This window comes from Pygocentrus nattereri, chromosome 17 (genome assembly GCF_015220715.1).
Source record: "Pygocentrus nattereri isolate fPygNat1 chromosome 17, fPygNat1.pri, whole genome shotgun sequence".
Classification (NCBI taxonomy): Eukaryota; Metazoa; Chordata; class Actinopteri; order Characiformes; family Serrasalmidae; genus Pygocentrus; species Pygocentrus nattereri.
The window spans coordinates 30,093,306-30,119,459 of record NC_051227.1 but is presented as its reverse complement, the minus strand read 5'-3'; the positions used below and the strand labels follow the sequence as shown (position 1 = coordinate 30,119,459).

The 26,154-nt window shown below is 40.0% G+C and overlaps 1 protein-coding gene across 5 annotated transcripts in view; it reads right to left on the bottom strand.

Annotated features, from left to right (window-relative positions):
* The window catches only part of nf1a (neurofibromin 1a), a 77,071-nt gene extending 51,047 nt beyond the window's left edge, over positions 1-26,024 (bottom strand). For 2 of the 5 annotated variants that reach the window (XR_005131717.1, XM_037546554.1), the window contains exons 1-28: positions 25,016-25,075; positions 21,171-21,314; positions 20,259-20,342; positions 18,806-18,996; positions 17,314-17,420; positions 17,133-17,200; positions 16,978-17,053; positions 15,866-16,023; positions 15,134-15,307; positions 14,909-15,037; positions 14,509-14,583; positions 13,587-13,718; positions 11,056-11,184; positions 8,527-8,640; positions 8,269-8,348; positions 8,056-8,179; positions 6,167-6,413; positions 5,957-6,030; positions 5,525-5,608; positions 4,878-5,222; positions 4,330-4,469; positions 3,563-3,685; positions 3,377-3,460; positions 3,166-3,282; positions 1,965-2,146; positions 1,154-1,365; positions 496-657; positions 251-354 (exon numbers count right to left, since the gene is read on the bottom strand). Coding sequence is in view for 4 of the 5 variants with exons in the window: in XM_037546554.1 (XP_037402451.1) it covers positions 251-354; positions 496-657; positions 1,154-1,365; positions 1,965-2,146; positions 3,166-3,282; positions 3,377-3,460; positions 3,563-3,685; positions 4,330-4,469; positions 4,878-5,222; positions 5,525-5,608; positions 5,957-6,030; positions 6,167-6,413; positions 8,056-8,179; positions 8,269-8,348; positions 8,527-8,640; positions 11,056-11,184; positions 13,587-13,718; positions 14,509-14,583; positions 14,909-15,037; positions 15,134-15,307; positions 15,866-16,023; positions 16,978-17,053; positions 17,133-17,200; positions 17,314-17,420; positions 18,806-18,996; positions 20,259-20,342; positions 21,171-21,314; positions 25,016-25,075 (3,719 nt within the window). In the remaining variant the exon portion in view is untranslated. Of the gene's footprint in view, positions 1-250; positions 355-495; positions 658-1,153; positions 1,366-1,964; positions 2,147-3,165; positions 3,283-3,376; positions 3,461-3,562; positions 3,686-4,329; positions 4,470-4,877; positions 5,223-5,524; positions 5,609-5,956; positions 6,031-6,166; positions 6,414-8,055; positions 8,180-8,268; positions 8,349-8,526; positions 8,641-11,055; positions 11,185-13,586; positions 13,719-14,508; positions 14,584-14,908; positions 15,038-15,133; positions 15,308-15,865; positions 16,024-16,977; positions 17,054-17,132; positions 17,201-17,313; positions 17,421-18,805; positions 18,997-20,258; positions 20,343-21,170; positions 21,315-25,015 lie in introns of all 5 variants that reach the window. The other 3 variants (XM_037546552.1, XM_037546553.1, XM_037546555.1) reach the window with 2 other exon arrangements.
* Between the last annotated feature and the right edge of the window lie 130 nt (positions 26,025-26,154).

Genomic DNA, 26,154 nt, shown 5'->3' with positions numbered 1-26,154 from the left:
TAAAGATGAATTTACTAATCAGAAGAATTAGTAAATCAGAAGTCTATACATTTTTGAAAATACAGTGTAAAATGTACAAAGAATGTAACAAAACAGACTTGAACAAAATGTTTTCAGCTATTTTAATGTGTTGACAGTTGCTATTCACAGAAATATTATTATTTATCTTAAATTATAACACCATAATACAGGGATTAAAACTACAAAAATTAGTCTGTGAATATTAAGAGTACACAAATCAGTCACATACCTGGTGGGATCCACTTCAAAACTAATGTGCTGCCACTCAGGAGTGGTGATGACACCTCGCAACAGTGGTTCCAGAAGTTTCTGCAGATAGGCAGCTCCGTACACCTACATTAAGAAAGTGAGTGCCAACTCTGTTTAAACAGTGCATTTCTTGGAAAAAGAAGAAAAATTGCAGCAAGGTGTAATCGAGATAATGGGAACAACTAAAGCGTGTTACGCAAGGATTTATGTGTTGCCAAGTTTTACCTTAAAGCAGAATGTCATGATCTTGCTGGCCAGACTGTTTCCTCTGAAGAGAGTTTGCATGGAGTCAGCCAGCTCCACCTCTTTAGAGAACATGTTCCAGAGCAGCTGGTACAGCAGGTGCCTTGAGTCAAATAGTGTCACCAACACCCTGGCCAGCTCGTCCTGAAGATGACAGCGACATCCTCTCAATATTCATACGTGCCTCATGTTTTATGTCTAATCAATTACATAATATATATATATATATATATATATATATATATATATATATATATATATGGTTGTCTTTATCTACTTTTAGGACTTGTGTGAAAATCTGATGATGCTTTAGGTCAGAAATATAGAAAATTCTAAAGGGTTCACAAAATTTCAAGTATCACTGTGTGTGTGTGTGTGTGTGTGTGTGTGTGTGTGTGTGTGTGTGTGTGTGTGTGTGTATATATATATATATATATATATATATATATATATATATATATATATATATATATATATATATATATATATATATATATATATATATACACACACACACACACACACACACACACACACACACACACACACACACACACACATATACATATACATATACACACACACACTCATACATACATACATATACATACACATACATACACGCATATAGATTACTCACCCACTGAGAGCACGGCACCACATTGGCCAGTGCCATGGCGATGGGCAGCTCCCCTTGGTCCCCCATCATAGTGACAAGTTCTACTAGCCTTTCAAAGCGGTCGGCCAGAACGGTTTCAGCCAGTGTGTCAAACTCTGTGCCCTGTTGTAGGATCTTAGTCAGCACCTCCATAAAGGTGGCCCTCGTCTGCAGGTCTTTATGGTAGCCCAGGCCTGTGGACAGACAAAGAAATGACTCTCTCACTTGCAGCATCACTTTTAGAGTTAATGCTCAGCTGTTAATCAATCATATATTGAACAAAGAAAAAAGGAAGCAGAGAAACAGACTCCATAAAAAGTCTATAAAAAGAATCACCCTAGCACACAACAACTACAGCAAGTTCCCCAAACTGCAATTTGGCAAGTGTTGAATGCTTCTCACATTTTGGAATGCAGCGGGAATTTGTCATCACCTTTCCAGGTCAAAACATTGCATTGTGTTTATACCTTGCATACAATTTCATGTGCAGTGTACTGCGCTACATTAAGTTTTCAAATGTTAAATTTGCAATACTATAGTGTGAGCAGTGTAGCAATTCTGAGATTTTGGAAGTTATATAGGGTCCACTGCATTAACTGGTCATGATGAATGAAATGTTTTATGGTTCTAACCCTGGAGCCCAGTCACCCCCACCAAACCTTTGCATATTCCCCATTCTCTAACATATTTTTCTCACATCCTTGGCTATTTTACCTACAATGTCCTGAGCTAGATCAGCTGGGCTAGAGCAGAGAAAATATAAAACTAACTATCCTAATCCTAGGGCATTCACCTATGGAGTGCATGAGGCCGCTGTCTACGTTAGCGTTAAGCAGGTTGGACATGGCCAGCACGGTGCAGTGGCGCAGGGAGGCAAGACGTCGGGACATTCCCCGCTTCCTCTCAGCCACCTGCTGCCCATCTTCCTCCACTTCACTGCAGTCATTCAGCAGATTCATGAACAGCGTGAAGTACCTGAGAAAGGAAAAAGTAGCATTAAGGTGAAGAAAATGTCTACGCTGACAATCCAGCTGTGATGACTGATCAAACCTCTATGTCTTGATTTTACAGCAACACAACAGAAAAGGATAATCATCAGTTTGAGGAATTTCAGAGTTTGGTGCACAAATAACAAATATTCCATGAGACTGCAGGGAGACATTACAATAGACCCTGAATGTGAAATTTCACCTTGTTGAAGAATTTCTTCAACAAGAGTGAATTGTGAATTATTAAATAAAATACCACATTGTGATTTCACTGACAAATACAGTGATTGTGATGGGCAATACATTAAAGAGAAATCCCACTGATTCTCAAAGTTACTGCATAATTAATTCTTGCACATTTCAACATTTCAGTTATTTGATGGAAAACGGTATATTTAAGAGAAAAATACGAAGAATTTTCCAGTGTGGTGCTGATGGGTACCAGACATTCAAGACATTTAATGCTTTTAAATGTTACTTCACAGAGTGTTAATACATTAAATGCTTGCAAAAATGCTAATTCCCGAGACACTGTTTTATGAGAGTTTTGAAATAAGGTTATGGCTTAAAATATGTTTTGGATAGTACATAAAAACCTAGATTTGGAACTCGTCATTATGACTCCTGCTTCCAATCGCTGCCGCTGTATGAAATAAAAAATAAATAAATAAATAAAACCAGTGGAATCACCATGGAATTTTCATCCAAAATAACTTGGTATCTCTTGAAGTTGCATGGTTACAGAGTGGCTTGTCTTATTTTGACCAAATTCCTATATTTGTCAGATCATGTGACTGATTAAAAGACACAGAGAAACCCTCATGTGGGACATCTAGGTTAGTCAAGATGCTCACAACACACTGTAACAAATTCAATTTGTTAGAGCCTAACTATGCAATACCTGTTACTCAAAATTTGTGATAATGATCAACAAATGTTACACGGTATAGACCCAACAGGTATATATGTGGAACCAGAGTTATGTGAGTTTGTGTAAGGTCTTACTTAAGGAAGAGCTGAGATTTCGCCTCCATCAGCTCCACTCCATCTCCCTCCTCAGGCTGCAGAGGTAGGCCAGCCAACAGAGAAACCACTGCCTCCATACTTGCCTGGTCCAGATCCCTGCACAACAAACACCCCAAAGAAGCTTTTTGCGTTATTACAAGGTGCATGAGATCAAACAACTGGGAAGAGTTCTGAGATTAATTGACTTTACCTTGTGAGATATTTAACATCATCATCTGCTGCTTGATTGGAGGTCCCCATCACCCAGTCAGTTAAATACTCCACCATCTTATTCCTCAAAAAGGACAATAAAATCACCTTAATACCATGTAACAGCAATGTCAAGCTAAAGAGCATGTACTAAAAAAGTGCTGAGAACACTAAGTAAAGTATTTACCTGAATTTCATCTCTTGACAGAAAGAAAGATCATCCCTGCGCTCCATCATTACCTCCACTAACTGGCAGAGTTTGGTTTTAATCTGAATCGCATGGACTCCATTTCCTAAAATGCGGACATACCTGTGGGGACACCCAGGCAGTATGGGAAAAGCAGATCATGAGAAGCAGAGTATGTAGCTTCTAAGACTCTAATGAAAAATTCCTTTCTTGTGATGCCGTATAAGGAAGCCTCCGAATAGAATGGAAACTCAAAGTGAGAGATGGGCACAATAAATACTTCAAAAAAACCTTAATAATAAATAAAGGGTGGTCTCTTATTTGCCACATTTTCAACATGTGTGAAAATGTTGAAATCATTAATAATAAGCACAGCTCAAACATACATAATCAACAAAGAACAAGATACACATGAGGAACAAAACTAAAGCTGTATAGAAGCTCTTTTCTGCTGTGGAACTAAACCTGTGATTCTCCATTGCAGTGCAACTCAATACAAGGTTGTGTTGAATAATGCAGCATAGCTAGCTAATGCACTTTTAATTAATTTATTTAATTCTAAGTAGTATGTAACTCAATTTAGTATTACTAGAGTAGTTACTCGGTGTGGTATCAGACTCGATGCATCACTAGTAAATAAAATATATTAAACTCAATAAAACTAAGCTAAACATACATACATTATTATGATAACAGAAGGTTTGCAAAAGCATCTCTATTTTTATACTATAATGAAAAACAACAAAAGAAAGAGGAGGAGGCCAGACCTGACCAGATTGAGCATCATTGTCTCAATGCTGGCCTGACCCAGATGCTCAGAGCTGCCCTCAGTGTGGCTGTCCAGTAGGTTCTTCATGATGGCAATGGTCTGCTCCACAAACAGTGTGTTTGTATCAGTAATTGGTACCTAAAGCAGAACACACAGCAATGTGCTGAATGTGTGAAATGACACAGCTATGAAAAATGAGAAAAAGTGAAATTTTACAGTATATATTGATCCTGTATTAATAAATCTGGATAATGTAACTCTGCCCTCTTGTGACCAAAATTGCTTAATGCAGTAAACATCTTAAAGCTGAATGTACAGTAACCATCTAAGAACAGAAAATTTGTTTCTATTTGCAACTTTTACTATCTCCAACAAACCACAGAAGAAATAGTCCCTGTGTGGCAGCACAGAGGTGTCTAAGGAAGTGTAATAACAGGTATCACAGTTTTGTGGATTTGTTTTTTTAGAAGTTTCGAGGTATTCATTTGTGAAGCATAAAAGACTTATGTTGGCTTGCTAAGTGTAAGAAAAGCTGATGTTTCTCACCGGTCCCTGAGTGTCAAAGAAGCGCCCTATGCTGTTGCGCAGCTTGGTGAAGAGCATCGGGTAGAGGGCAGGACTCAGCTCCAGACCCACCAGGTCTTTAACGTTTGTACGGATCTGCAGGCCCACCTTCTCATGTGTGCAAACCATGAGGGACAGTAGTCGCTCCAAGAACCTGCTGAGGGGCGTCTCACTGTTCACTTCACAGGAGGCCATGGAGATCATGGAGCTCTTGCGCTCACTCAGAGGGCCCATGGGGGGACTGTAGGTGCCCAGGCTGGGTGTACTGCGCTGCTGCAGACAAACGCCACCCAGAGCACACAGGAAACCAGTCATGTTGATCCACTCCTGAGAAGAGAGAGAAGAACCATGTGTGATGTGGAGATGCATTCAATACATTAAAGAAAATAACTAAAACCAATATTCATTATTGGACAGACACTAAGAAAACAGGGCTGGGCAATATAGCCAACAATATCATTCACTATCAAAATATTCAGTTATTACTGAACCAACTTCCTAATTTTAAGTCTAAATAGTATTTCAAACCCATTTTACACCCCAATGTTTCAAAACAGAAGACAGCTAGAAGGCTACCTCCTCTAACTGTCAAATGTGAGGACAAAACTGAAAGGCACTTCATTACTCACTTGCCCATCTTCAACTTTGTTCTTTGGGTGGTTTAGAATTTGTTTAGTTGCTTGCTCCCATTTAGCATGTGTATCCTCCCAAGCCTGAAGTTGGTAAAACATGAACAGTCAAATTAAATCAAGTATTAAAGAAAAGAAAGATACAGTACTGTGCAAGTCTGAGACTATGCTTCATTTATGTAATTTCCAGGCAAATCTGCATTTAAGCAAAAATTAATTTTTAAGTGTCTGGAAAAAAGCAGAAAACACATTTAACAGATAATTACACAGGAGCCTCAATCATTAAATACAACTTCAGTTTTTTTTTAGTATTTCATGTGTTAATCCTTTGCCTTAATTGTAGATATGGACACACTTTTCAGGAGACTTGACTTCAGTTTTTCAAACAAATTTAATTAAAGATATTTTATATATGCTATTACTAGCACTCACCTCTATATTCCCAGCTGTTGGATGCTCTATCCTCCTTAGCAGAGCCATCACTCTCTTCTGTAGGGTAGAGCGACCTACATACATAGTTACAGCACATTGACTTTAATGTTGCACTTTCAAATGAGGACAAGCAACAACTAAATACATGCCAAAATCCAGGAAAGAGTTAACCTAAACCAACAGAAGCACTATGTTGTTTGTTAAACTGACCTGTGGCCATCATGTTGCTTACAGAGGCAAACTCCATAAAGGTGTTGTAGTTGGGCAGAACGGTATGTACGGGCAGCTCATCCACACTGCAGCGGATATCTGCTTCCTCACACAGGTGTCGGAAGCAGGACATGGCCACCAGCACAGCCTCTGCATCCGGACTCCAAAGGAACGAGTATAGACATACCTCCAGCTTGGTCTGTGCTTGCTTGCTGATGGGGATCAAACTACCCTGTGTGGCACTCTCCTAGGGGAACAGGGATTTCAAGATGTCATTTATAAAAAAAGGTAAGTAAAAAACCTTCCACATCTGTGAGATCAATTCATGTATGAAGATCAACTATAGCCATCCAAAGCATTCCATTTCACTGCACCACTACTTCTGTAATTGCCTTTGAGATGGTATAAATTGAAAGAACGCCATTCAATATTAGCTTACCCTGACTCTCAGAATGCTGGAAGTATTCTGAAAAACCATCTCCAGTAATTTGCAGAGCTCTGGAGATTGCTGACTGGTGCACCTTCACTCCAGTCTGAACTCTAGCTCTTACAGAATGACTTCATCTCTAATATCTTTGCTTCCTTTCATATTCAGTTTGACCAGTGGTACTTGAATTAAGGGGTAAGAAGGTGAAACTTACAGGTAGATTGTCATTGTTAGGACAATATATTTCATCGGTCTTAACTGGGAGCTTCCAAAGCACAGTGGTTGCATACTTATGCAAACAGCTTTTTTTCAGCTAGTTTTTTCTCCCCACAGAGTATTTTCTTAGATAAAACCATTTCTGATATCACTTCAAATGAATTCATTTGGAGGGTCAGTCTAGTAAAACAAAATACAAAACAACAGAAAATAAGAAAACATTTGTTTAAAAAGTGTGATCTGTTTTAAAAAAATGTGGAATTCGTAAGACAGACCTGATGACTTAAGGAGGTTAAAAACTTTTGCAAGGCACTCGTTTATAATGACCTCCATTTTGATCAGCTGCACTGTTTTAAGTTATTAAGTGATACTTTTTTGATCCCACAACCGGGGAAATTCCACCTCTGCATTTAACCCACCAATGAAGTGAAACACCACATACACACTAGTGAAAACACACTAGGGGGCAATTAGCACACTTGCCCGGAGGGGTGGGCAGCCCTATCCACGGCGCCAGGGGAGCAGTTGGGGGTTAGATGTCTTGCTCAAGGACACCTCAGTCATGGACTGTCGGCCCTGGGGATCGAACCAGCAACCTTCCGGTCACAGGGCCAGATCCCTAACCTCCAGCCCACGACTTTTGTGACTCATTCAAAAAGCAGTCTGGGCTAAAAACACTGTATAACTTCAATGTCAATGTACAGAACCAAACTGCTGTAAACAAAACAGAAGAACATATGATAATGCATTGTGTTTCATGACCTCACACAAAAAAAGTGAATTTAAAAGTTGTTTTTCCAGCTTAGTTTCCATGTATGGACTATATGGACAGGGGAGTGAACTGCATGTTTTGAAACTAAGTGTTTACACACCACACCATACTCTTTTGTTTAAAAACAGTAAGGATGAGGATTCCATGAGATTGATCCTGAGATGGAACTTTTAAAATAACATGGGTAATCTGCATGACTGTGCCCTTTGCTGGTCAAGGAAGACTGAAAAGCATCTAAAGAGTGCAAAAAACATTATTTGTCAGGCCCAATTTCAGTCCTAGAGTGCTGGGTCTAGCACAGTTTGATAATTTCCACATCTCGTAAACCTGGCAACTAACAGCTGAGCCAAATGAGGTGTATATAAGCAAAGAAATCACCAATGTGCAGCTGTAGGTCACATTCTTTAAGCTCCCAAGGGAAAAAACAGAAACTGACCTTATTAGGAGAAATTTGTGAGAGTAGGGTTTACTCACTTTGTTCTTCAGGAGGAACTTGTTCCTGCAGATGAGTATCTCCCTCAGCCACTTTAATATCTCTGTGCTGTTGATCATCTGGTGGCCAATCAGCTTCTTGCAGATGAGGTACAGGACCTGGGAGCTGTAGAGGTTCAGAACATCAAATGTTCAAATAAACACAACTCTAAGCATAGTTAGTACAAACCACATTAATAAGGCAGTTTGCTCAACCTGATGTCCCAGAAGGTCTCAATAGGTGTATCAGGGTTCCAAAGCTCAATGGTCTCAGGCTGATGCAACACCAAAAGTGCCTGAGGAACAAACAAACCAAAAAAAAAAAAAAAAAAAAAAAAAAAAAAAAAACACATTGTGAACACACCTCCCTAAACCTTAAATATCTTTGTCAATTACAAACATCATCTCTATCCTCATCACAAGGTCAAACAACAAGGACAAAGATGATGAGAAAAAAAGGAACAAATTCAATACCTCCATGGCTTCCTGAGAGAGCTCTGAAGTGTGTGTGAGGGGCACCAGCTGGACCAGGCCTATGATAAGTTCAGTTGTGCTGTTCTGGATCTCCTGGCCCTGTTTACCAGGGTTCTTTTATTAAAAAAAAAAAAAAAAAATCTTTACATGCATATAAAATTCCAAATTGATCATTTTAACAAACAACCACTGTCACCCATGTTCAACATACACTATATTGCCACAATTATTTGCTTGTGTGCCTTCACAAGCATATGAAATTTAGTGACATCCCATTCTTAATCCATAGGATTTAATATGATGTAGGCCCACCCTTCGTACCTATAACAGCTTCAACTCTTCTGGGAAGGCTTTCCACAAGGTTTAGGAGTGTGTTTATGGGAATTTTTGACCATTCTTCCAGAAGCACATTTGTGAGGTCAGACACTGATGTTGAACTAGGAGGCCTGGCTCGCAGTCTCCCCTTTAATTCATCCCAAAGGTGTTCTATCGGGTTGGGGTCAGGACTCCGTGCAGGCCAGTCAAGTTCTTCCACACCAAACTCACTCATCCATGTCTTTATGGACCTTGCTTTGTGCACTGGTACACAGTCATGTTGTAACAGGAAGGGGCCATCCCCAAACTGCTCCTGCAAAGTTGGGAGCACGAAATTGTCCAAAATTTCTTTCACTGGAACTAAGGAGCTGATCCCAAACCCTAAAAAACAACCATAATCCTCCCTCCACCAAGCTTTACACTTGGCACAATGCAGTCAGAGAAGTACCGTTCTCCTGGCAACCGCCAAACCCAGACTCATCCATCGGATTGCCAGACGGAGAAGCGTGATTCGTCACTCCAGAGAACAAGTCTCCACTGCTTCAGAGTCCAGTGGCAGCGCTTTACACCACTGCATTTGAAGCTTTGGTGATGTAAGGCTTGGATGCAGCTGCTCAGCCATGGAAACCCATTCCATGAAGCTCTCTACGCATTGTTCTTGAGCTAATCTGAAGAACACATGAAGTTTGGAAGTCTGAAGTGATTGACTCTGCAGAAAGCGGGTGATCTCTGCGCACTATGCGCCTCAGCAACCGCTGACCCTGCTCTGTCATTTTGAGTGCCCTACCACTTTGTGGCTGTCGTTAACAATCGCTTCCACTTTGTTATAATACCACTGACAGTTAACTGGATTATTTAGTAGTGAGAAAATTTCACGACTGGACTTGTTGCACAGGTGGCATCCTATCATGGTTCCATGCTGAAATTCACTGAGCTCCTGAGAGCGACGCATTCTTTCACAAATGTTTGTAGAAGCAGTCTGCATGCCTAGGTGCTTGGTTTTATACACCTGTGGCCATGGAAGTGATTGGAACACTGGAATTCAATTATTTGGCTGGGTGAGTGAATACTTTTGGCAATATAGTGTATTCACGAAGTGCTGGTTTCCCAGACATAAACTAAACCTAGGCTTGGTCTAAAGTGCAGTACTAAAGGTGATTTTACACTGCAAATTCTTTTTAGTCTAGTATTAAGCTTAACCTGTGTGTGAGAAACTAGACCTGGGTGTCCAAAAGTTTGCGGACTACATTTCTTCAGAAATCAAAGGTATTAATACAGAGTGTGTCCACACATTGCTGCATTAACAGCCTCTACCAATCTGGGAAAGTCTTACATTACCTTTGGGAATACTACTGTGATAATTTGATTGCATTCAGCCACAACAGCACCGGTGAGTTGAGGAACTGATATTGGATGATAAGTTCTGAATCAAAGGTATCGGATAGCGCTCCATCATGTCAGAGAACACAATTTCATTGTTCCACAGTGCAGTGATGCAGTGCTTCATACTCTTCAACCTGCCATAGATACTGGGCACAGTGACATTTAACTTCTGTGCGGCTGCTCCAGAAGATCCCATTCTACTTTCTATGGATAGTATACAATAGGTGTGTGCACAACCCAAGTGCCTGTGTCAGAAATTGGTGCACCTGGAGCCTGTCAAAAATTACTGTATAATCACTCGATTATAATAATTTGAGCTGATCATAATACTTAAGCTGACAGAAATGACTTTCCCTAGTTGTCAGCTTTCACAGTGATGTGTTTACATCACAACACCCAGAATGTAAACTGAGTGTTTATCAGTTGACTTTGATTCAAATACATATACATGTTAAATGAAATTGTAAATGAAAGCAGAAAACATTTATAACACACATCACGGGTCTGACAAAAACAACCAAAGCTCTACCTTCAGAATTGGTGCATTAATTAAACTATGTAAAATATCAATAGATAGTAAGTAAAATAAGTCAGCCAATGTGCACGCTTTAGTTTTTTCCTTAAAGAAAGACTAATAGATTGTTAATTACAATTATTTATATAGCTATTAATCATTAAAATGTCATGATTGTGAAAGGCCTAATTGAAAGAATTAGTTAGAAGGGATGTCTGTCAATAAATGTACAATATAACTAGAAACAAAATCAATAGTGCAAAATGTAGAAATTAGGATTACTAAAAATTTTAGCAGAAGAGGAAAGATGCACTTACATGTAGCATTAGTTTAGGGTCAGCATGGATGAGTTTCACCAAAGCCAATAAGAGAGAGCGAGAGTCCAGATCTGCAGACTTTTCTTTAAACTTCAAACTAGTTGTCATCTTCTCCTTGAATGTCAGACTCTGTGAAGAAAGGTTCATCTCGATCACATATTTCTTTCAAATTCCACTCAGATCAGAAAGATTAGCATTCATAAATTAATACATCAAAACCCCTCTGGGCTTTACTGTGATTATGTTTCATATCTCCATGGCAACAGATTTTGAAATACTAAAGCTGTTGTGAAACCTTGATGAGATGACAGCTTGCAGTAAAAATTTACCTGAACTATATGACGTTGGTGAGCATTCACAAAATACACACAAAGCAAAATACACACAAAGTTTCGCTGGGAATCGCCAGTGCTACGTAACTATGCCATCATGTAAACAAGTTCAAATGCTCACTGAAGCCAAAATTTCAATTTTAACAAACAGAAGTCCTATGAGATGGTGTGCATGCAAAGCTGCAACAACTACAGATCCACTCTGACATGCACTGACATGCAACTCCAAGTGGCATTGATTCCACAAGTGGATGGAAGACATCTGGGTGAGGATTAGCCATGCCATCTAGATAGCCATCCACAGCAGGGTCTTGGGTGTGAATGAACTTCTCCACCACATCTCATAAATGCTCGACTGGACGAACGTGCAGTCCACACCACTCTTGACTTGGGCCTGATGGTATGGTGTATTTTCCTGCTGGAATATCCCATCATTGTGGTGACACATGAAAGGCTGCAAATGGTACCCAACAGCGAAACATAGTGGTCACTGGTCAATGACTTGTTTAGGCAGACCAGTAAAACCAACCCATGCCATGAGAACACACCCCACACCAGTATCGGAACTGCTACCAGCATGCACAGTGCATTGTTAGCAACTGGGGTCCATGGTTTCATGGGGTCTATGCCACACACAAACTCTACCTTCAGCCCAAAACAAGTGGTACCATGACTCACTGGACCACACCACTTGCTGCCAGTCCTCTAGGGTCCAGTCAGCAACCCCATAAACCCAGGTGAGGCACAGTGTCTGGTGTTGTGGTGTTAACAAAGGCACTCTAGTGGGTCTTCTGCTCCCATATCCTATGGAAGCTAAAGAATGCTACACTGACCTGCAGGACATGCAAGTGAGGCCTCCAGCATTAAATGTGGATGTGATTTCTCTACTAAAGCAACTATGTAGCTACTAAATCAATCAGGTAACCAAATTTTATTGACCACTGGGTTCAATTTCACTAGACACACCCAGGCATGATTTCTGCCAGACCTGTTGAACCTAAATATCACTTAAATAGAACCTGTCTGGCAATGTGAAGCAGGCTAGAAGGTCACAAAAAGCAGAACATGATACCATATTCTGAACAGATTCAAATACAGATGTGGAAAAATGTTGAAATCTACAGCAATCACTAAGACTCAATATGAACCACAGTGAGAGCCATTATCCACAAATGGAGAAAACCTGGAGCAGTGGTGAACCTTCTTAGGACTGGCCAGCCTACCAAAATTTCACCAACAGCGCATCAAAAAAATCATCCTGAAGGTCACAAAAGAACCTAGTTAAAGATCTAAAGAAGTGCCAGCCTCAGTTACCTCAGTTAAGTTAATTCAAACCATCTAGATAACCAAGACTTTTGAGATAATATTCTATGGAGTGATGAGTCAAAGGTGAAACTTTCTGGAATACATGGGTCCCATTATATCTAGTGTAAAGCTAATACTGCATTCCACCGTGAGAACATCATACCAATAGTCAGATATTGTGGTGGTAGTGTGACTATCTGGAGCTGCTTGGTTTCTGCAGGACCTGGATTACTTGTCATACCTGATTGAACCACAAATTCTGCTCTCTTTCAGGAAATCTTGAAGGAGAATGCCCTGCCAGTTTGTGACCTAATGCACAAGCATGGCTGGGTTATGGAGCAGGACAATGGTCCAAAGCACTCAAGCAAATCCGATTCTGAATGGCTCAAAAGAAGTTTTTGGAGTGGCCAAGTCAAAGCCCTGACTTGAATCCCATTGAGATACTGTAGCAAGACCTTAAAAAGGCAGTTCACGCTTGGAAACCCTCCAATGTAGCCGAATAAAAACAATTCTGCAAAGAAGAGTGGGCGAAAATTCCTCCAAAGCGATGTAAAAGACTCATTGCTAGTTGCTGCAAACAACTGATTGTGCAACCCTTGGTAGTAAGAACTGCAATCAGTTATTAGGTTTAGGAGGCAATTACTTTTTCATAAGGGGAATATAGATTTTGAATAGATCTTTATCTTCAATAAATGGAATGATCAATAATCATCATTTTTCATATGTATGTGTAAATTGGACAAACATAGACTTTGTTCACTTCTGTGGATTGAATTTTTGTACTTAGCACCAACAGTGCTTAACCAAAACTAGTAGTCCAGTGACACACATTCAGCTCCACATGTACAAATTCGCAACTAGCTGATATGAGCAAGTGGGTGGATAGTGTCTCACCGGGGTCATCCTCAGCGGTGCGTGGGCACTAAGGCTCTGGACGACTCGGCTTTGTGTATCTGCAAACATGGCACGCAGTTCTCCTGAGTAGCAGTAGATGGCATCGATCTTTGGCCACCAGTCCAAGTGAGACTGCAAGTCAGAGGGAGACATGAAGGTAAGATTGTGACACAGTCCAAGTGTCCCACCTGTTGTTTAAGATCCTGTACACATGATCACGTGATGTAAAAAACTCCAGAAGAATATACTTTTCAAAAGAGAAAATATTTCAGTGTGCACCAAGCCATCCAAGTCATTCAAGTCAATGTTAACTGTGAATTTGTGGGCCTTCGAAGCGTAAACCAACAAAAAACAAGATCTGCGGTTTCTTTTCTCTGCTAATTATTGCGGTTTCAGGAAACGCCATTCATTTATAACAAAACATAAATAAATAAACTACCTGGTTAGCATTAGCTACTCATTGGACAATTACAGTCCCATAAATCACATCACACCAGGACTACCCATAATCATCTGATTTTTGCCGCAAACCAGCAAAAAAATAAAAAAGCAAGCAGAGATGTATATGATCAATTGTTCAACCGATGCAATGTATGAAAAAATAAGACGTATAAGTTTAGTTATTTAATTTCCAACAAACCACAGTTCCTATAAAAATGTAAGAGTTTGCTCATAGTAGAGCATGCATCAAACATTTCAGGATGACTTTGACTGAACCTAGCTCAAGCAGTCAGCATTTACATCTGGATGTTTTATAATTGTTCTAACAACTGTGTTTTAAATCTGATATTCTGATGGGTGATTTTAGCCTTGGCGGTTAGCAATTAAAGGCCACCTAATGATGGCCATTTATTGGTCAAAAGAATTTGCCAAAATTTGTAAGGCAAACATCCAGTGTGACAGCAACTCTGGATTGACTCACATTAGTGATGATTTTGTGCAGAGAGTTGACCAGGACAAAATGAAAGGTTGGAGGGGAGGTGGAGGCCAGACACACCTAGGAGAAAGTGGAGACACACTAACATACTTACACACACAAAAATAACAACACTGTACTAATCATCAGTAGACAAACTTTGAGCATCTCATATTGAAGAGGTAAACACTGCACAGTAGTAAACAGCAGTGAGCCTTCAGACACATTCACCCACAAAACATATGAAGTGAATAATCCACTGAGCTCTGAAAATTAAACAGACAAATGTTTCTAGTTTTCAGATGGACATTTAACCTTGACCGGCCCCTCCAAAGCGATGCTACGCTAATATTAGTCATAACCTTGAGAGTCACGAGTGAGTAAGCCCTGGGAGAGTCAGGCTGACCTTGAAGTGCTGGTTGTTGTGTGGGTTGATGCGGAAGCAGGACACAAAGCAGTCGATCATCAGGTCCACGTCAGCACTCTGGCACCCAGTGCCTCGTGAGAATGGCTTAGTGGGGTTGAACAGGAGAGCCTGAGGGACAAACACACAGAAAAAGGTAGCACTGACCCAGCTTCAACAATATTAAGAAAAAGGAAAAAATAACAGACATATTTCTCAGAAACTTACTTTGAGATCCACTACAATGGACTGCACCAAAAGGAAGATGACAGAATGATCCTCCCAGTTAATGTATGTGGAGGCTTTACACAGTTTGACACAGGCAATGGCTGCACTCTCTGTCAGTTGCTTGCTGCTGCCATGAACTGCTAAGGCCTTCCTCAGACTCTCCAAGAACAATTTCTGCAAAGAGACAACATATTCGGCTGACTGAATGAGTGTGATGTTTTGGACTATTTCAATTTTTCCCTTTTATTAAAGTGCTATATATTATGAATAAACAAAAGAATTTGATACACTTTCCATTTGATATGGAAATACTGTTACTGGTTAAAAATCTACCTTTCACTCCTCAGTCCAACTAAAGTTAAAAAAATATATATCTATTTTGACTTTATCATGGTTGTGATGCCAAAAGCACAATCACCTATACATCCTGCTGTTGTCAGAAGAAAATCTCATATCTCCATTTCAACATTTTTTGACAAAATTTGAAAAAAAAAACTGATACCCTTTATACTATATGTAAATTTCATGATGAAAGGACTAAAAGAAATGGCCAAAAATGACTGGGAAAAAAGTCTGGTTCCATTGACTTACATTAAAAGTAAACTATGTTTTTTCCTTCTCCTGGCAAATGTTTAAAGTTTGAAGAAAAAAAAAAAAACAATAGCTCAGAACAGATTATACCCGCTGATAGATCTGGAACAGAACTTGAGGAGCCAAAGACAGAACTCTTACCTTGTTGGTCTTGCTGTCCTCCACCACTTCTTTGGAGATGCTCTGTGTGATTTCAGGACAGAGGATGAGGAGGATGATTTGCAGTGGCCACACAGCTGCTTTCCTCTTAGCACTCTCTGCAAAGCTGTCCACTAGGTCAAACAGTTTCTCTGCAGAATCTATTTCATAGAGGACAGAGAGGAAATGAATCCTTCACAGACTTGCTTAGGACACTTCATAAGTCTATAAGCGAAGTCCAAATGTCTGAGTGTTAAATGATGCAACAATCCCAATGCAGCACTGTGAAATCTGCAAATGAATATTCAAAACAGTGCACTGCAACTTAAAATTGTTTTGACAATGTCTCTCTCTTGCTCTTGCTCTTGCTCTCTCTCTCTCTCTCTCATTTGCTATCATTGAAACCATTATCAATAATCAAAATTATTGAAAATCTTTTCTATTTTTCTATTGTATATAGCCAAGGTATAGCATAGTTTATTAAGTTCACTATTTTGCACAATCCAGTATTTTGCCAAATCAAAGAATCAAAGTACTTTATCAAACTGAATACTGACATAATTAGAGATGGCAAAACACCATTTTTTTCAATTCTGAAATTAGTATTGGTCAATACCTATATTATATCATATACCATTCCTATGCGCTATACCTGCTGCTTGGTTCAGCTCTGTTTTTGCCAAGCTTGTGATAACCTTTGACCAGGTGCAGTAATCCTTTTTTGCTTCCTTATTTGGACTAAACAGATAAAAAAAACCTCTGACCAAAACGTAACATACAAGTTCTGCACTGCCCTCTGGTGGACCATAGAATTGAAACATCTCATGGGTCTTCAACATGAGAACGTATAACCTTGAAGAGAGGCTTTACTTCCTAACCAAAGCTCAAATTTGTGACAAATTTTTTTGTAATTTTCATGACTATTTTGCAACTTTCTTGAAACAGATTCACTCTTTTTTCCTCCAATATCTAATCCAGCATTTTCTACCAACATTGGCCCGATATGGATACTCCATATTGGATCCATGCGATCTGTACTCATGATGCAAACTTTAAAATATATGTGCAATGTTACACTCCTACAGACTGACACTTCATCTTCACATTTTACTCACCAGCCATGTCAGCCTGCGGTCTCTGATACAGCATAGTAAACTCATCAGGGTAGTACTCCACCCAGTTCCAAAAAGCCTGAAAATCATAAAGATGAGGACCGATTATTTTTCCATCATTTGTAGCATTATTTCATTGAGTTCCTAGAAGAACATACCTTTTCCAAACTATTGATGACAGCAAGCTGTGCAGGCTTCTTCAGTGCTTTAAACTTCAGTACAGTTTCTGTACGGATACAAACATTAACACAAAAAAACACTTAAGGTGGTTCAGATTAAAAATCTTATGAACTCTTATAATGTAGCAATAAAACATAGTCTAACATAAGTTCCATTTGCCTTGTAATAATCTCTTTAATTTGGAGCAGTCCACGTTGATGTACTGAATAAGCTCTATGTCATGAACATCCACCGTGTCCTCTGTGCATACTGTAAGCTCCTGTAACCTATGAGAGACAACAAACATTTCTGATTAATTTCTTAGTTCTGCCATTAAAAAAAACAAAAAAACAAACAAACAAAAAAAAAACCAACCACCACAACAACAAAAAAAACAAACACACATGTACGTGAGTGGCTTCCATGAGTCAAGGTATTTTGACTGGTTGTTTGAGATCACAGGATATGTACTGAGGCACAAACAAAGATAGTCAAAGAATAGAAAGACAATCAAAAGCATTCTGCATCTGGACCTCGCCCGCCACCAAAGGGTGTGTGTGTGTTTTTTCCTGCTCCCTTCCAGGAATCATGTTGAGATTGGCTGTTTGAAAAGACAATGACTTCTTTACCCATGAAATGGAACAGCAGTCATGGACTAATGAACTGTATTGCTGTGCTGGACTCTTCAGATATACTGATCCCCTTGATTCTTTTATGTGGGACCAAATAAAGCATCGAAAATGCATTACATATAGCAGGATAGCTATATGTAGCACATTTTAATGCTTTGTAGAGATATATCTGTAAAAACATTTTATCCAGGGTACATGTAAAACATTATGTGCAAACATAAAATGTTTGATTTTTTTTTAAAGAATGCAGGACTACATGCTGAAAGAAATGTATATACAGGTGTTTAAATGTAGCCATTAGCCAATTTGCTTCTGCTCTTATAAAGCGTGCTCTTATCGGGTGTTGTGTACGACAGCCTTCTAAGCTTCTTTAAACACATTTGACTTTAAATTAGAAACCATGAAGAGAGGGAAAAAATAAAATGTTAGCAAATGTTTTTTGTTTTAGGCAGTTTGAGAATGCAATACGTAGAGTCATATTGAGAGGAAAAAAACTGAATACCCCTCGTCAAATTATGTCGAAGTGACAAAAAAAATTTATCTCTGTACGAAAAAACTAAAATATGGCATTTTTTGCAACTTTAAGTGCCATTTCTATATATTTGCTGAGTTTAACGTAATGGAAAAAAAACAAAACCTAAAAGGCCACATATGTTTAATTTTTTTCCTTAATATGTTAATGTCAGCAAATAAACAGTTTTTGTGCATTAAATTGTGCAGAAGTATGTTATAGATGACGTGCACTTTCACTTAAAATCAACAAGGCATGTAATTTATGAGAAAGTGGCAAACAATGGCTAGATTTTTTTGTATTAGGTTTCTTTTTATATTTATGCCCCATAATCATTCATAATCAATTTTACTTGATTGTGCTATTCAGTTACAGTCCACAATATCCCACCAGTGCATCATTAACATCGACAGCCTACTATATTATTCCTTTACCTTCAACGGCACCAAAATTTCCTAATGAAAATTCTGCTAGAGGTGTCAAAGACTGTGCACACCACTGAAGAGGACCTCACTGCGTGGGACAGTACCGTGTGGAGATGCGGCTGAAGACAGCATTGAAGTTGTTGCAACTGAGGGAGAAGAGCACGGCAGAAGCAGAGCTGCGTAGCTGAGCCGCGTGCTGCTGGCCTTCACGACACGAATGCAGGAAGTGACAGATTTCAGGGAGCAACTGCTTCACCAGCATAGCCTCATCCAGGCGCAAACAGTCCTTGGTTTGCTGCAGAACATATACATACATTAGTTAGCATCCCAGTTACATCTTGTAAGTAGAACTGAGTAACCCTGTCCTCTTTGAAATAACTTTTTTCTTTTAAACTCCATGACAGAAGGACACAGAAAGCTCCAATTTCACATGAAGACACATTTTTTCATGAAGAATCATGATCATCATGGTGATATAAACACCATTTCCGTTAAGTGATACTTTTTTTTTTTTTTAAGTGATACCAGCCCACGACTGCGAATCATTACATTTAATGTTATTTGAACAAACCATAGACACAGGTTGCTTGACCGCTGTGGAGGTTTAGCATAATAAATATGTCTATAACTACTCCATAAAAAATATATCTGAAAATGACGTTAAGATTATTTATCCATGACATTAACTTTTTTTGATTGTCCTTTTCATTATTTGATATTTTACCAATAATATGCAAGGGCAGATATCACATTTCAAAATAACCTGTAGGTGACTAAAAATTAAAGCCAAAAGACCAGCAGCAAGTGAGGGGAAACTAAATTCACTTACTGAGCACCCAACACATTAATGAATCAATGCATTCACTCTGATGAAGCAAAGCCCAGAGTCCTAAATCTGTCAAAGCATTGACTGATCAATCATTATCTGTGTAGTACCACTGGCAAACAATTCTGCGAGGGCACTTGCATAATAATCATTACCCAAAAAAAAAAAAAAAAAAAACAGTAAGAGAACTTACTGTTTGACTAAGTTTAATCTTGTGTAGAGTTTAATTTACAAGCATCCTGCTAAACTCTGCCCCAGACAGAAAGAAATGACAAGCTGAGGAAAGCGCGCAGATGTCTCACATCTGACAGCATATTAATGAAATATCTATACAGGAAAATCCTGTCGATCCCACTGGAAGCAAAAAATAAATAAAAAATACTAACTCAAGACGAGGAAACACCTGCAAATGTAATCTTCTGCGGAGGCAAGTCTACAAGCCTCTTTTTGGACGAAGAGAGACTATAAGCTTTAACTGTATCAGCAGACCTTTGTGTCTTAGACCCAGACAAGGTGAGCCAAGATTTAACACAGACACAGAAGCATTTTTGTTCATTTTATGTTGCTTTGTATTTAAACAAAGGGAAAACAACTAAACAGTGGACATTTGTGAAATTCTGTCACTATTCCAATTCTATAAAACCTACAGCTGCATATGTGAGGGAACTGTATACGACTGACTGGGTATGTGAGTGAAAACAGTCAATACTAAAACATGACTGACTGCTCACCCCTGCCAAGCACTTCTCCAGAGTGTCCAGGATGATGAGCTGGGAGAGGTAGAGGTTCTTTTCAGCAGTGTCCCCAAAAATCCGCTGGAAAAGGGAGACAAATGCACATAGAGACAGTTGTGAACACTGTAAAACAGACACAGACTTTCCAGGAGTCAATCAAATTAAAGCAACTTCACAACTAGCAGTGGGTAATCCGCCTCCAGAAAGTAAAAACCACTGCTACGCATAACACATACCAAATAGTCACTGTCATAACAAAACCCTGTATGTATGAAACGTAGCTTTAGAGAAGGAAAAACATTATCTTTAATGTACGATGGGGTACATAAGACCACACTGATAACATTGAGATTTTTTCTTCATTTAAAAGTGGAAATAAACAATAGGTTCTAGAAATTTGACAATGTTTATTTAAAAAATTATTTTTTTTTTTTTTAAAAAGAGAGAAAAGCGTTATGACAAGTGAAATGAAGAACAAAAGGTCAGATGTTTTCAGTTTAGCAGCCTTTCCACAGACCTGCAGAGTCCAAACCAAGCTTAGGATTCTATTAGTAATGCCGATGATATAATTTGCAATAAAAACTTGTACATTAAATTAAGAAAAAAACAAAGAAACAAAATCAGAGACCTTTTCACTAATGGTCTCAGACTTTTGGATTTCACTGACTGTTAAAAGAACAAGATTTTATATCAACCACTTCTAGTGCATTTCTATTGACCTGTTTGTTAATAAATGCTCACACAATTTAAATGACATCTGGTGTTTTTATTGGTTTATTTAAGAAAAAGGACAGCTGACCTATAAAAGGTTTGCACTGACAGTGACGATATGTAAAAACACTGGGGACTTTCTCTATGGGGAAACAGGTCGTCTGGCAGTTTCGCAAACCCTAAAACACATGAACTTACCATGTTGTTAACATTTTTGAGGATGTTGGTCAGGCCATTGATGACGAGGGAAAACTTGTATTTCGAGATGTTGATCAGACATTCCTTGTTGTGCTCTGTGCTTACTTTGGTGTGAGTGTTCTGCTGTCCTGTCTTAATAGGGAGCTAAAAACAGAGACAAAGAGAAGAGGAAAGAGAGAGAGATTAGAGAGACGTCTGAGTGATTGATGCGTCGACTGGGTTCATGTAAGGAAGAAACACCACCATATGAAACAGTTCAAGTGCATTACTCAAGGCACTGGGAGCGTCATGGTGTGTAGGCATAGGATTGAAAGAAATTGTGCTTGACACATGGAGACTACTCAAGACCGCACCCATTCCCTCCAAGCCAAATCTCCTACACCTAAAGTGTTAAAACAAAGGAGTCAAAGCAGTCCAGACTTCCGATTTCCAACCCCAGAGTGTGGCTGCACACCTGCAAGCCAGCACATCTGCTAACATACACACAAAGCATGGAGTCTGGAGCCAGGCCTGCTGTAAAGCCAGTATAGAGGTGCTTACTTCAGAAAGCATAAAAGCACACTTGGCCTGCCTGTGTTAATGAACTATAAGAAGACTGGGGTGGTGGTGGTGTGTGAGGGGGGGACTTTCTTCCCACTAAATGCTCCCTGATGTGGACTCTTTTGCACTTTCTTTTGCATAGCAACGCATTCACATTTCTCCTTTAAATATGAAATAACTAAAGATGGCTTTGATCCGATATTTACTATAAGCGTGAGTACTAGCAGAAAATGCTAGACTGGATATCGGAGGTAGAAATGAAAGGAACAAATCTGATAATTCACTAAAAAATCCAGCCTATAAAACAGTCGAGAATTGCACATGGCACAATATAACTTAAAAGTGAAGTAAAATAGGTCATTCAATAACAGCAGCCAATAGAGATGGAACAATAAAACATAGTTTTATTCACATGTTGCACTTTTGAAATGTTGAATGGTAAAATAAACTGAAAATGGAAACATTGATATAGCTCACGTTTTTAGCCTTTTTTATGTTATATAGTATCAGTAGCCACATGTGGGAGTTGTGTGTTGAATAACTGTTCACTAAAGGAAAGGTAAAAAAGCTCAGTTGTATTTAAAGAAAAATTGTTGGATTAATACTAGCCAACATTGAAGATTTAGGGATTGAATAAGAAAAAAAAAAGCGATATTGTGCTTCGCACTATCCTGATCGTTCCACACTTGGATAGTGAATGAACAGCTGTGGCAAAAGATGATCTGACTAACAGATAAAAGTTTGGAACATCTGGCACGCATAAGCTACTCATTTTTCGTTTGGCTTAGCAAATTCTGAACACTCTATGTGCTCCACAATGAGATACAGGCAGCTGATTTTCAAAGGGGGGCAACTATAGAAATGGCCAGTGTGTCTTTGAACATGTCAGGAAGAGAGCAGGAGAGGCCCCTGGGGTTCCCTTTCTCTCCGCGCCTCCGCTCCATAGCCCTAAGGGAAAAGCGCGTGGCTGCAAATGAAAGTCCCAAGACCAGGGAAGAGTCAGGCTTCCGGCACACGCACACACACACACACACACACACACACACACACACAGAGCCCGGCCCTGCTGACATCCATTTTAATGCAGGATGCCAAGAGACAGTGAGCACTTTGTTTCCCAGGCACGGTTTAAAATTCCTTAAAGGTCACGGACCAATCATTTCCCTTATGTGCACTTTGGCAGAGTCTGCTACACTCATATGTGTGCTGTATGGATAATGCAAGGGCAGAACATACAAAAGCATACAAGGCATGATGGCAGATCAAAAGTAACTTTATTTCAGAACCATTTCTGCAATATTAGTTTTGAGAATTGCTACACGTACCAGTCGTTACTCCAACCAAATGTATTTTCCTGAATAGCAGGACTCAAAGTTGTTAGACTTTAATCAAATATGGGTCTATATTTCACACAGCATTAATGAAACCTAAACTATCAAAAAAATGGGTTGTGGAACAGACCTGGTCAAATACCCTATATTTACTGAAAAAACAAACAGTACAATTGCTAGAAATAAAAAGGCAGGATAAGACAAATTGCTCAAAAAAAAAAAAAAAAAAGCTTGCAGCCTCCATGACCAACAGCAAGCCAAATTTGCAAAGACTTCCAAATGAACACATAGCAAGTACATCTGTACATTAAGTGTTGGAACAAAAGCACACACTTTCAATGACCAGTGCAACTGCAAAAAAGATTATGTATCTGATTAAACTATCAGGAAACAAAGATTCCCAAAGCATAGCAACAATCATTGCCTAATTCTGCCATTTCCATTAAATTCTTTTCAGAAATGTTTTCAAACATACATGTTTTAGTGAATACCTATCCTGAGTAGGCCCATCTATTGTTCGTGGTATTTAAAGAATACAAAATCAACCAGCTCTCATTCCTCAGCTGTCTGAGCTTTCCCCAGAAAGGTTGGATTGGTTTTCCATGACCATGCACTGGCATCTGGGAGGTCATTGTTTCAAGGTGCTCTCTGCATTCATACTGCTGACATAGCAATAAGCACCGCAGAGGACTATCACTAGCAAAAAAACAGCAAAGCCACACAGAGGAAAAAATAAACTAGCACTGTGTCTATTTAGGCGTTCACCTTTTGGCAGTGAACAATGCTGGCTGGCCTCAGTGAATATCAGTCTATTACTGTGGAATGATATTTTTTCATGATTACAACACTGTAAGCCTAAATGTTATACGACAGTGACCAAAGAGTGGGTGACCAGGGGAGGCAGGGGCTTGGCCGGCCAATGAACTTACCCCAGTCAGAACAACTGTTTAAAGACGTCTGACTTAAAGAGCTCTGAGCTGGCTTAGCAATAAACACAACCCAAATCCCTCATTACACTTTCATCAAACTGTTATGAGCCTCGGCCAGGCACTAAGCCCCTACATAAGCACCAAGAGCCGGAGAACGGCCACTAAAACCAGGGCTTTCCACTAGCTGGTGGCGCTGGGTAAGCAGACCTGACAGCTGCTGGAATTTATGTAAGTTAAGCTACAGTCAAGCTGGCCTCAAATGTAAAAGAGAATAAACAGTGCAGCAGAAAGCCAACCTTTCCTTCACAAAGTTTGTTTCCGAGTTGCAAACGTCTTTGAACAAGTCGTATAAACGCAACAACGTGAGCTCTACGTAAGTCTTCTAATCAGTAAGAATCAGATCTTAGCTCAATGAGCAGAAGTTAGAGACCTTAGCATTTTTCCATCAAAAGGGTACTAACAACTCAAACACAGAGCCCACCCACTTCCAAATCTTGTGAGTTACACCCAGGCGTCATTTCCAAATATTCAGCGCTACATTTAGCTTTCAGTACCCCACATATTCCTACAGCGAGCCGCCGGTTTCACCCAGAGCTGTACGGCAACTCCGAGCTAACGTTAGTCTTGTCAACAAGACAGTGCGTGGCCACCAAAACAGCCCGGTGACCGCCTTTTGTTTATATGCAGTCAGCCACCGGGAGAGCTCCGCTCCCCTCAGGCTTCAAACTGCAAATAAACTGCGAACGTAGCCAAGCAGTACTCCTCAAAGTTGCCTGCTCCTCAGGACTGACTAAGGTTAACGTTTACGGTCGAGAAGCTAAAGCGACAGCGGCTAGCAACCACGACGCTTAGCTTCCTAAACAAGGCGGACGAGCGCAGCTCATCACCCGCCGAGCGGCTTCTTTTCACCCCGCTGAAGCAGCAATAGAGCCGCGGTGGCTCGAGGCTCCTGACACCGAACACCGCCTTTGCCTCTGGCCATTTCTCCTCAACACCTCCACCACCAGCGGCTCCATCCTCCTGCTTCTCCCTCATTCTTTCTTACCTGCTCGTCGAATCTGGTAATCACGGCCTGGACCCACTCCACTGGTTTGTGCGCCGCCATGGTCAGGCGGATTTGCACCACGGCTCTCTCTCCGCCCCTGGGCTCCAACCGGCCTCGTTTACCGTGCGAAACACCCCGCAGCGGCCCCCAGTCTTGCAGGAGGAGAAGAGAGAGGGAGCGGGGTTCAGTTTTTCACTTCAAGCATAGTCCACAGCGCCGCCATGACACACCACCGGAAGTTTGAGTCCTTCTCTCCAGTCTGGCGCTGCGCTTGCGCGGCTCTGCTGCTGCTGGAGAGACATGGAGCTCATACAGAGGAGCAGAAGGTTCATCATCTCTCGCTGTTTCTCCGGAGTGTTAATAAGGGAGGTTGTCTTTGCTGCAGCAACAGCCTCTACTCTTTTCGGAAGGCTTTACAGTAGATGGTGGAACATTGCTGTGTAAATTTGATTGCATTCACCCACAAGAACATTAGTGAGGTCAGGTACTGATGTTGGATGATGAGTTCTGCATCCCCGATATATCTGATGGAGCTCAATCACTTCAGAGAGCGCAGATCCACCGCTCCACAACCCAAGGCTTTATACCCCTCTCTTTGACGCTTGGCATTGGACATGGTGACCCTAGGGTCACGTGCTGCTGTTTCCATTCTGTTGGTCATTATTTTTCTATGGAGAATATACAAATTGGGCACAGCTAAATAAACACTTGGGTCAACAAAAAGAGGACCTCCACCAAGTGGTTAAGATATAAACATAGTAATTTAGAGTGGTTCGATGTGAAATGCTTTGTTCTAGATAAGAGCCACATGCTGAGCATGAATTGTTCACAGTGTTGGTTATGGGAACCAAACGTCTAAGGAGTTTAAAGCTCTCTCACAGAAAGTTGTTACACAAAATGGTTAGGAATATGCTGCCTGATGCCTTAGACAGTGCCTGATACATTTTTGCCATGTTATGGTGGAGAAATATGTGCTAGGCTGTTTGACTACTATAAACCATATATAAAAACTTAGAAGTTGTGTAGATTCCTCTTGGTTTGGGATGATAAGTAAAATGGCTATATTTATGTTGTAGACATCATGACCTCTGGTTCCTATCACCACCACCATAAAAAAATTTGAGTCAGTAAGTTTCTCT